At 41.0% G+C, this 12,450-nt stretch overlaps 1 protein-coding gene across 1 annotated transcript in view; it reads left to right on the top strand.

Moving 5' to 3' along the window:
* FNDC3B (fibronectin type III domain containing 3B) overlaps nt 1–12,450 on the top strand; it is a 348,736-nt gene that overhangs the window by 231,985 nt on the left and 104,301 nt on the right. Inside the window, exons 8-12 of the mRNA XM_083177748.1 lie at nt 1,787–1,944; nt 2,590–2,649; nt 4,686–4,824; nt 6,592–6,645; nt 11,755–11,879. Coding sequence (XP_083033874.1) covers nt 1,787–1,944; nt 2,590–2,649; nt 4,686–4,824; nt 6,592–6,645; nt 11,755–11,879 — 536 coding nt within the window. The remainder of the gene's footprint in view (nt 1–1,786; nt 1,945–2,589; nt 2,650–4,685; nt 4,825–6,591; nt 6,646–11,754; nt 11,880–12,450) is intronic.

Below are 12,450 nucleotides of genomic sequence, written 5' to 3'. Positions count from 1 at the left end.
CAAAATCAAGTAGGTGCTCCTTCTATTATGAAGCCTGTGGTTTGGTCACCGTGCACACTAGGGCCACATATAGGATATTTATGAAAACCAAAGAATTGGGGGAATCAATTTTTAGTCACATTTCTCTAGTAAAATGTACTGTGTTCCTTAGAAAAATGTATTAAAATTGCAAATCTGCAAAAAAAAAGAAATTTTGAAATTTCACCTACACTTTGTTTTAATTCCTGTGAAACACCTAAAGGGTTAACAAACTTCCAAAATGCTGTTTTGAATACTGTGAGGGGTGCAGTTTTTGAAATGGCATCATTTATGGGGGTGTCTCACATACAAGTCCCTCAAAGTCACATCAAAACTGACCTGGTCCCTAAAAAAATCAGAGTTTGAAATTTTCTTGAAAATTTGAGAATTTGCTATTCATATTTTAAGCCTCCTAGTGTCCAAAAAAATGAAAAGGAGGTTGAAATAATGATGGCAACATAAAGTATACATATGGTCTATGTTAGTTATTAACTATTTTGAGTGGTAAGATTATTTGTCTCACAAGCAGAAAATTTAACATTTTGAAAATTGCTAAATTTTCCATTTTTTTACGATATTTTGGTATTTTTCAAAAAAAACACAGACTGTATCGACCAAAATTTACCACTAACTTGAAGTACAATGTGTCACGAGAAAACAATCTCAAAATCACTGGGATAAGTAAAAGCAAAAAAAAGTTATCCCCACTTAAGTGAGACATGTCAGATTTGAAAAAAAGGGCTCTGTCATGAAGGCACAAACTGGCTCTGTCATGAAGGGGTTAAAGTACAATATACAAACTCATTTCACAATAGAGATGTGCGGTTCGGATTTGGCTCGGATTTACTCGGATTTCAAATCCGAATCTTATTCGCTATCGGCTGTCACATGTTTTGGATAGCCAATAAAATATTGCTTTGAACTCCTAGTAAATCCGAGCCAAATCCGACCCGCACATCTCTATTTCACAACCGCATCTTTGTGCAGCTTAGTTAGTATGTCACTGCTATAAACACAGCAAAATGTGAGTGTGCTAATAATACACAAATATGTAACATTACGTTATATTTTGTACATAATCATTTGTAAACCAGTTAATAATTGCATAATAATTATATGTATATATTATAAGGGACAATCAGCTAACGTTATAGGTAGGTGCCTATACCCAGTTTCATAAAAAAAATGGGAGTTTATTGGCAGTATATAGTTATATAGCGATTTAGTGATCTCTCCAGAACGCTTAGAAAATGCCCCTACATCACTCCAAGTGTAGGGGCATAGCGATAGCGAAGCGCGACCCCACGCATCGCTATGGACAGGAGATTAATATCCAGCATGCTCTCTTGTTAATTGCCTGTGTCAGGGCCAGTGTTCTCAGTGGAGAACATTGGCTGTGATAGATCGCTCAGCTCACCGTGCTGGCACACCGATGTGTGCTGAACGATCGTGCTGAGCATTGTGAGCGATCTAGCATTGCTCAGAATGCTCAGCTGTCTCGCTACATGTGTAAGCCCCATTGTGATAGCCATTCTACCACCATACTGAGGAGAAGAGCTAGTATACATAAAGTTATAGGATGTTCTATAAACATGTGTTTGAAGAAAACAAATACTGTTGTTTCCTAGCTAAAGCTATGCGGCTGATTTGTTCTGCTCTGGAAACCACACGTACACACACCTCTACACTACATATGGGTTTGGTGCGTGTTCTGTGCTGTTACTCATGTGGGAATATTATATACTCTTTTATTAACTTTTTCTTCCAGGTTTCTAACATTCAGTCCAGAACAGCTTTAGTAACATGGTTCCCTGCCAACAGCTATCCAAGTGGAGATAAATCCAGTAATGGCCTTTTGTATTCCTGTAGTTATGAGGTTGCTTTATCAGACAAAGGAAGAGATGGAAAGTACAAGATTATTTACAGGTAATAAATTACAATCTGGCTGTGCAACATACGATAGCGTATGAGGCTTTATGCATTTATACTGTAGGTAACACAGAAGTCTGCAATGCAAGCACAAGAAAATATGTCATCTAATAAATATATGTGGCCCTACAGTGGGAGTCATTAACTAAGAAGTGGCAATGTGTTGCATGAATACTATACAAATCTTTTTTCTCATACAAGATGTCAAAAAGTGATAACATGGAGAGGGATAAACAACCAGCCAATCAGCTCCTACCTGTCATGTTATAGGCTGGGTTTGAAAAAATGACAGGTAGAAGCTGATTGGCTGGCTGTTTATCACTCTCCATTTTATCACTTTTTGAAGCTTGATACATCTGGCCCATGTACTGTAAACTATAGGCAGTGTAACTGAGATCGGATGTCTCTGTCGCTGTTTTTGTATAGGTATATATTTATATACATACAGTATATTCATATGTGATATGTGACCTATGTTTCTGTTACATGCATGAGGAATATTTTCAAGGTCGAGGCAGATGGATGTGCTGTGCGCTATTACTGTGTCGCTTATATTGATGATGGTTTCAGAGCTGAGGGCAGAAACCTGTATCAACTTCAGCTTTTTATCTCACGCTTTCCATAAACAATTTGTCTCTGTAGTGGAGAAGAATTAGAGTGTCACCTGCGAGACCTCCGGCCAGCAACAGATTACCATGTCAGGTGAGTTATGGTATTGTGGCTCCTGCATTGGCGCTGGCAAAACAATAGAAAATGTAAGTAAAAGGATGTTATTGCCAATTCTGTCGAGACTCAGTCCATGTGGGTACATATAATTAGCCATCATGCTGGATTCTATGTTTTTATCACCACATATTAGAAGGAGGCACGTTACCAGGTATTTCTTTTAGTATCTGTCATTCCTAGAAACCACAAGATTTACAGTTGTCACCAATCATTGGCCATTACTATATAGTAAACTATCAATGACTGTGGTCAGAGACAATTTAAGATAACCCAATATTACTGTTGCTTTGTAAGAAATTATCACAAACCAGTTTAAATCTACAGTATCAACACAGTATACACCACTGACAGCAAAAACATTTACTGACTCTATTTAATTCAGTTGGACAGCAGCCACAACCCCCATTTTACTTCATTTACTCCCTTCTGCACATGCACCAGTGGCCGAGGTCAGAAGAGGCTAAATGGGGCTGCTGGTAGTCCAGGGGGCGGAGCAAGACCGAGGCGTGGGACAGAGAGCAGGGAAGTATTGAGCTTCCCTGCCATTTTGCACTGATGATCAGATTACACTATGCTGAGAGCTAAGCTTTCTGCTGTCTTATGAATCGCACTCACCATACTAAAATAAGGTCCTGTGATTGAGGTGTGGAGCAGGGTTGCTACTGTTGAAGTCCGGAATATCTCCACGGTAACCCAAAAGGGTACTTATGTATTATCTGGGCTGCCGATTTTTTGATTGTATGCCTTAACTTAAGGCATACAATCAGATGCGATGCGATGCGATATCGCATCGCATCGCATACGACCATATCGCATGCGATGCGATGCGATGACCCGATTTTTCCATAGGATTCAATGTTAAAATGGACTGAGTCCATTTTAACATGGAATTCAATGGGAAAAAGGGGTCCTTTTCATACCCCTACTATCCAAGTGGGCATGGAGTTGGATATAAACCTGTGGCGAGCGTAGCGAGCCACCGAGCCCGAAGCGTGGCGAGCGGACGGTATTCTGTGTCCCCTCGCGGGGCTTGCTACGCTCGCCACGCTTTGGGCTCGGTGGCTCGCTACGCTCGCCACAGGTTTATATCCAACTCCATGCCCACTTGGATAGTAGGGGTATGAAAAGGACCCCTTTTCCCATTGAATTCCATGTTAAAATGGACTCGGTCCATTTTAACATTGAATTCTATGGAAAAATCGGGTGCATCGCATCGCATGCGATATGGTCGGATGCGATGCGATGGACCCGATTTCAAAATCGGCAGCCCAGTTAGTACATAAGTACCCTTAAAGCAGATAAAATACCTGTTTCTGTAAAACAGGATTTTTTTCTATTTCATGAAAAGACCCCCAAAAAATCTAATACCGCCACCTTTAATTACATATTTCTTAAAGACCAACACGCCTAATTTATAGTTTATTTATAATACTGTATACTAATATAACAGTGACAACTATACTTTAAAAGCTTTTGATATCTTGACAGAAATGTACGATTCTTATTTCATTTCCATTTGAAATGCATATGATTAGATCATTGGTTCTCAAACTCGGTCCTCAGGACACCACAGAGTTCACATTTTCCAGGTCACCTGACAGGTGCACTCATTACTGACTGACACATTTTAAAAGATCCGCAGGTGGAGCTAATTATGTCACTTGATTCTGTGAGGAGACCTGCAAAACATGCACTGTGTGGGGGTCCTGAGGACCAACCTTGAGAACCTGTGGAATAGAGGTTATTGCTCTATAATTTTCAACCAGCTTACACATAGCAATTACTGATATAGGATGTGTTGCACATAACTACAAACAAATCAGGTACCTCCATTACAGATGTAAAAGAAGTAGCTGTGTCTGTTTTATTAGTAACTTTGTACATAAGACAGTTTGCATCTCAGCTTTAGCAGTCCTGAAGTTATTACTGTACATGCATTTTGACTGAGGTATATGAAGAAGTGTGATGAAGAACAAATATATATATATACAACTGTGTTTCATGTGTTTTAGGGTATATACAACAAATAAATCAGTAAAGGGATCCTGCTCGGAGCCCATCACCTTCACCACTCACAGCTGCGCACCAGAATGTCCTTTCCCACCTAAGCTGTCTCACAGAACCAAAAGCTCACTCACACTACAGTGGAAGGTAACATCCATGCGCCTGCTGCTCTTTCACATGTGGAAACTGAATCGCAATGATTTCCATTCCAATATTCTTCCTTTTCCCAGCATGCTCCATACCTGATCTGCAGCAAGAACCTCCTTTATAACCTTTTCTGTAAAACTATACCCCCGCAACCAATGTTCCCTCTAATTTTACGAAGGCTTTGTGCAGAAAAAGATATTGGCTGTGCAACTTTGGAAGGAAATGTACATTTTTGTGCGTCACATAACGTATACAGGCCTAGGTTTCGAGTTCTGTTGAGTTAATAAAGCAATTTGAATGTTTACAGACTTCACACACCACACATATAGACTATAGCAGTGATTTTCAACCTTATTAAACTCGTGGCACACTAAAACAAGATTTTAACCTTTGTGCGCTCAGTTGTAATGTCTGTGCGCGGGCTCGGCGAGTTGTGTGCGCGCGCACACGCGCACAGCTTAGAGGGAACACTGCCCGCAACGCCTTACGGACTACTTACTGTTACCTGTTGCCTTTCATCCTTCCAATGTGCCTGAAACTAATATATTAAATCAAGTTTCTTGTTAAAGTAGCCTTTTTGTGATTTGCATAATTAACCATTATTTAAACACTTGCAGGGTCCCCACTTCTAAAAAAAAAAAAAAAAAATCTGCTATGACATGGCTCTATATGTTTTCTAAGAATTATCATGTTAAGGGTATATTCTATTACAGTAGCTGCGAAAATGCAGTTTTGCAATAAAAACTGAGGTGTACTCCCAACCCAGTATTTATTTGTCCGAAAAATGGAACGGAAAATGTTCTCCATAGGTTTTATCGCAAATTTGCATTCACCTTCTCTGAGCAGGTGAAAAGTTGTGGAAATTCCTATTTTTAGGTAAACATGTGTGGAATTTTTTCGGAAGCCCTGAGACCAGAATGACTAATACGGCATTTAGAGGTTTTTAAATTATTTTTAGTTAGCCAATAATGACGTCATTTTTAGCGTAAAAAATGCTGAATTATGGACATTGCGGTTCAAGGTATGGGAAAGGCATATTGGGGTGTTTTATGATTTATTATTTAAATATTAACAGTTTTTTATATAGCGCAGCAAATTCTGGTGATTGGGGCAAGTATTTTTAGGTTGCAAGTGTGAGTTGTAATTTTTTTTTTAAAGTGTCTACAAATGAACCAAATATATACCAATTTTTATTTACCTCTAATTTAATGAGAGCACTTATTTTGCTAAAAAAACATTACTTTTGATCATTTTTTTATTTGAAATTTTTTTTTATTATAGCCACTTATAGACTTTTATAATAATTTCTTATATTAGTTTTTTTTCTGGTACAGGCAAATTTCCCCATTGTTTTTTCTATATTTATCTCTTGTTTTGACAAGTAGAATTATCATGCAAGTCCTGTTTTTTTCATTTTGTAATAGATACGAAAAAAACAGGACGTGTGTACCCGCATTAAACTGTTTCTGTGGCACTTATCATGCAATGGGCCAGATGTACTAAGCCTTGAAAAGTGGTAAAGTGGAGAATGATGAAGTACTAGCCAATCAGCTCCAAACTGTCACATTACATGATGTGTTTGAAAATGACTGTTGGGGGCTGGTTAGCTGGAGGTTTATCACTGTTCATTGTATCGCTTTTCCAGCATAGTACATCTGGAAATTAGCTGCAAGAAGTTGGCCTGGGATAATCTGATGCGGTTTTTTTCTGGTAATTGAATAGCCTCCTAAATGTGTAAAATAATTACAATATTTTGTTTTATTTCAGGCACCAGTTGATAATGGTTCAAAAATCACCAGCTATCTTTTACAATGGGACGAGGTATGAAAATATAACATTATTTTTGTAGATAGAATATTGTACTTTCCATGGTGGCAGACTATTCTTTATAAAATGAGTATAAAGACCTATTTAGGACCCTAAAAAAACCTATAATGCTAAAGTCCAGTTCAAACCTCTGTAGAACATTATGATGTATGCCTGGTGATGCTTAGCCAGAAAGCTGCACGATGGAAATTTTCTAAGATCGGCCATTTTGGACGATCAGCAACTCAGGTGGTTTCGGGTTCGGATCTGTTTTGTGCCCGAGAATGCAGCTTATTCATTTATTTGCCGAGTTCTCAAGATTTGTGTTTTCCGATGAAGAAGTAATTCACATTTAGCTGCCGAGTTCCGCGCCGGTCAAATAAGAACGGCCATGAAGCTTTGCACAGATAAGTCATATCCATGCAAAGCGTCTATGTGTCAAAGTAAAACAAAGCTTAAAAAAAATGGCGTTCCCACTCCTCTGCATAACCAGGCACAGGTTCCTTGAGCCGGTGCTGATTACAATTATCAGGTTGCATGTGACAGTTCATGGGGGGGAATTATTTTCTACCTGACATTGTCTGGGCATATTACCTTTCATTATAGTAATGAATCTCCCCTCATGGGGGGGCAGATGTACTAAACTGTGGATAGAGATTAAGTGGAAAATTTATTGAGCCCGGTGAAGTAATAAAGTGGCTGGTACTTTATCACCGTCCAATCAGCTCCCAACTGTCAAGTTACAGTATGGGTTCAAAAATGACATTTGGGGTCTTATTGGCTGGTGATAAATTACCAACCATTTCATCACTTCACTGGGCTTATTAAATTTGCCCCAAAGTACCAACCAGCTCTTGTAATTTTTCAAAAGCAGCCTGTAACATGGCAGTTAGGAGCTGATTGGCTGGTACTATATCTCTCTCCACTTGAACACACTGCTAGGTTTAAAACTTCTGCCTCCAGGGGGTTAGGTAATATGATATTGGTAGCAGAGTGCCTTCGCTTGACTTTTCTGTAGGTGATGGATTTAATGCATTTTGGTACTTGTATTTGTTGTTTTGGGACTTTTTATGGCCAGTATTGTCTTGTGTCAGTGCCAAGCATATGAAAAACCAGATAGATTTCTTAGCTGTGAAAAAGACCCACAGCCTCTCATCTGCTACACTCATTAGGCAGAAACAGGATGTAACCACTGACACTGCACAGCCAACTAGTGAATCAAACAAGGATGAACATAAAGCTAGGTCAGAAGAGAGCCATCAATAAAACAACTCTGTTTTCTTCCCTCTGCACAGTGGTGGGCCTATTTGCACTCAGGAAGTATTGGTTCACAAGGATTTCACTAGCTCTTCACTTAGGAAGTACACGTCAATAGCAGATGCTTTCCTATACAGTGAAGCATTAGGAAAATAGCTGCAACCATGAAACATACAAAAAAAAACAACAACCATCCATTCTAAGTAAATTGATAATGTTGTACTCTTTTGGAAGAGATTTATCAGGGCTTTTAAAGGGAGTCATTTTCTAGCTCTCTTTTGCATTCTGAAGAATGGCAGCTAGAAGCTGATTTGTTGCTATGGGCAACGAATCAGTTTGACAAATCTCCTCCAAAAAGTTTTGGCAGGGACACTGTTTCAAACTTGCTGGATATGAAGAGAGGGAGCAGTGAAGACAGAGATTGGAGGTAGGAGCAGTTAGGAACTGGGGGTGAGGTGGAGAGTTTGTGGGTTAAAAAACAGTCACAGCTCAAAGTGAAAATACGTTGCAGAAACCGTCATTTTGACAGGCTTATAACTAGTTTATTATAAAGGCCCATATACATTAAAGTATAGAGCTTTTTGAGCAATATATTTTACTAAATTCTCGACACCTGGGGTAGCCAACTCCAGTCCTCGAGAGCTACCAACAGTTAATGTTTTCCAGATCTCCTCACAGAATCACAAGTGAAGTAATTAGCCCCACATGTGGATCTTTTAAAATGTGTCAGTGAGTCATGAGTGCACCTGTGCAGCAGCTAGGTTGTCTGGAGAATGTGAACTGTTGGTAGCACTCCAGGACTAGAGTTGGCTACCACTGCTCTAGAGTGTACACTCTATATCATTAACGACCCCTGCCGTCGGCTGAACATGCAGGTCAATTTAGCTTTATAGCCAACGACCCGCATGTTCAGTGGGTCCCAGTGATGTCATTGAACAATATTGTTAACTATGTTGGACACGGCCAGCATCGAAGTGTGCATGGGGCTTTAGCCTTTTCTCTGGTGTACAACCATGTGTCTAAATGCATAAAGGCTGGGATGCTCACTGTGAGATGTTGCAGTGATTAGAAAGCCCCGTTGGTTCATGCTACGTGCACACTTTCCATTACAGTATGTCCTCCAATGTAAGCTATTAAGCATCTGAGTTCACAACCACTTCGGCATCACGACGATAACATGAACATAAAATGTCACAGCTCTGTGCATCGGAATGGTCACCGCCCAGTACACCATACAACGCATTGACCAAATTAGCCTACAAGATGTAGGCTGTTCAGGAATTCCTGCAAGTCTGCCATCTTTTTAAAGTGACAATCATTTATAAGGAAAAATCAGGTTGGTCGTGCCTTGTAAATGATTGCTACTTTAAAAATATAGGCAGATTTACAGGAATTCCTGAACAGCCAGCATTTCGAAGGCTGTTCGATTTTGCCTGTGGTACAGTATGTATTATTGTACATCTACAGTGGAAAAACATATCCAATTTATGTGAACATTGGCATTGTGTGTTACTTAGAGTGAAATTTAATATGATCGTCCGCTTTGGCCAATCAGCAACTCTACTGTTTAGAACGGGATTGGATCTGTTTTGTGTCCAAGAATGCAGCTTATTTACAACAACCTGCACCAGGCACCAGTCAGTAAGGAAATGCCACAACCAGGGGGACACTTTGATATAGGTCCCCGCAGCTGTGGCATTATCCCTCCAACTAGTCACCTCAGACTGGTGTCCATGGGGGAGTGGGGAAACCCCAATAATGAATTCCCCCACTCCAGGCCACTCATTTGCCAGGGCTGAAGCCCAGGGCTATCCCCAGCAGCCCTGGTTGATGGTTGCCGGGTTCATAGCTTTTTTGGTGTGAAATTTTGGAAAAAATATTGTATTTGTGTGTGGAACTAAAAGTCCCAGCAAGCCTCCTTCGCACATACCAGCATGCGGAACATTAAAGGGCCCACTCGCACCTGTTGTTCTACAGCTGAAGGAATATAAAAAAAGAAAAACACACTGTTACAGTATAAATTTAATAAACATACATGCACACCCACACACATCCTTACCTATGTTGAAACATGGGCCTCGTCCGCTTGCCAATGCAAAAAGCGGTACTTGTGAGTTATCCGGGCTGCCGATTTTGTCCTTAAGTTTGGTTAACTTAAGGACACCCGACCGACGCGATGCCCACGATTTAGCTCCAAATCGGGGGCATCACGTCGGTCGTGGCCGTTATAAGGGGCCGCGACGCGATGCCCCCGATTTCCCATAGACAGTAATGTTAAAAGACACGATATCGGGGGCATCGCGTCGGTCGTGGCCGTTATAAGGGGCCGCGACGCGATGCCCACGATTTCCCATAGACAGTAATGTTAAAAGACGCGATGGACCCGATTTCCCATAGACAGCAATGTTAAAATAAAATTACAATGTGAAATTGGCCAATATGTTTTTAAAATAAATGTTTCATGGCCCCCCACCACCGTTAACGCCACCCCGCTATTGACGCCAACCCGAAGCGTGGCGAGCGCAGCGAGCCCGCGAGGGGCGGCGGTACGCGTCCTCCGACCTTTTCATGCCCTACTATCCACTAGGGCGTGGAGTGAGAATAGAATAGTGTGGCGAGCGCAGCGAGCCACCGAGCCCGAAGCGTGGCGAGCGCAGCGAGCCCCGCGAGGGGACGCGGACACCTGTGAAGCCCGCAAGGGCACGCGGATACCTGTGAAGGTGTCCGCGTCCCCTCGCGGGGCTCGCTGCGCTCGCCACGCTTCGGGCTCGGTGGCTCGCTGCGCTCGCCACACTATTCTATTCTCACTCCACGCCCTAGTGGATAGTAGGGCATGAAAAGGTCGGAGGACGCGTACCGCCGCCCCTCGCGGGCTCGCTGCGCTCGCCACGCTTCGGGTTGGCGTCAATAGCGGGGTGGCGTTAACGGTGGTGGGGGGCCATGAAACATTTATTTTAAAAATATATTGGCCAATTTCACATTGTAATTTTATTTTAACATTGCTGTCTATGGGAAATCGGGTCCATCGCGTCTTTTAACATTACTGTCTATGGGAAATCGTGTCGGAAATCGGGTCCATCGCGTCTTTTAACATTACTGTCTATGGGAAATCGTGGGCATCGCGTCGCGGCTCCTTATAACGGCCACGACCGACGCGATGCCCCCGATTTCGGGCGCGATCAAAAAATCGGCAGCCCGGATAACTCACAAGTACCCAAAAAGCATTAGGAGTATTTGTGAAAAAATAATATTTACCTAAATCCAGTGTAGGTCTTGACCTCTTTGGTCCCTGTAGGTATCCTCAGGTAAGCTAAAAAATGGATGACCCGGACTAGTTGGACTGAGGAGCAGCATGTGTTTCCACATGCTACTCCTCCGTGTAAATGATGGGAATTCTGCTGACTTTTTTTTTATAGGAATTCCCTTAGCCAATCACCTCTGCCAGTAACTTTTGCCCCCCTGTATTTTTTTAACCAAAAAGTTGGCTTCGGGTTCCCCATATTTAAAGAAACAACATCGAGCTCTCTTACTTTAAATATAGGCAACCCCTAGCCAACCCCACACAGTTTTTTTTGTTGAATTTTAACCCCATTTTTTTTTTTACTGACTGATCCCTGAATGCTTCTACAGACTCTAATGACAAAAGATGTTCAAGTCCTGCCGAGTTTGGACCATGGTCTATCGATTCGTACTTGTGTTTTCTCCTGTGATTTTCATTCATAAATGAGCAAATTCTGCTGAAGTTAGTAAATTTTCTGACTTGGGATTCCCATCCGAGAATAGGACAAAGCAATAGATGTAAAAACACTGCTTAAAAAAATAATGATAAAAATGTGCGTTTTTTTTTTTTTTTTCGTTTTCTTTTAGGGAAAACAAAACAGTGTATTTAGAGAGTGTTACACAGGGAACCAAAGGCACTGTAAGCTCACAAAGCTGTGCCCAGCAATGGGGTACACATTCCGAGTTGCTGCACGCAATGATATTGGCAAAAGGTAAGTGTAATTGTATTCATGTGTATGTAAGTATTGCTTTATTACATGTGGTTTTATTTATATGACTATTCTATGTATATTGTATCTCTCGCTGAAAGATCACCAAAAGTGCAGGGTAGTAGTGTGTATCATTGGAATAAATTCACAATATGGCAAGATTTCATTCATCTTTAAAAAACCAGGTTAATGGAACCCTATTTTTGCAAGCACTGTTTTTGAAACCAGTGTATGGTAAAACCAGTTTTACAATCTAGCTTGCCCTAAACTGCCTGCGATTTAGGGAATTTAAAATCGTTACACAGACGGATTAAGGAGTAATGCCACCATAGGTTTGGGATTATAGAAAAATAAACACACACAAATAGCTGATGTGTTAAGTGTGCCACCTCATGACATGAAGTCTGGTGTTTGAGTCTGCCGCATGGAGTACTGTGTATTATATGTTGATGAAAATTATTATTAACAAGCTGCACATAAAAATGACAACCCCTAAAAACATAGTTCTACACCCCATTCTCACCACCACCAAGTGCCAAATATGCCTATTATGAAATCCACCAATTGCTACAAA

The sequence above is a fragment of the Crinia signifera genome, chromosome 3 (genome assembly GCF_055691185.1).
Source record: "Crinia signifera chromosome 3, ASM5569118v1, whole genome shotgun sequence".
NCBI classification, from domain to species: Eukaryota; Metazoa; Chordata; class Amphibia; order Anura; family Myobatrachidae; genus Crinia; species Crinia signifera.
The sequence above is the reverse complement of the archived record's forward strand: the minus strand, read 5'-3'. Positions and strand labels throughout refer to the sequence as shown.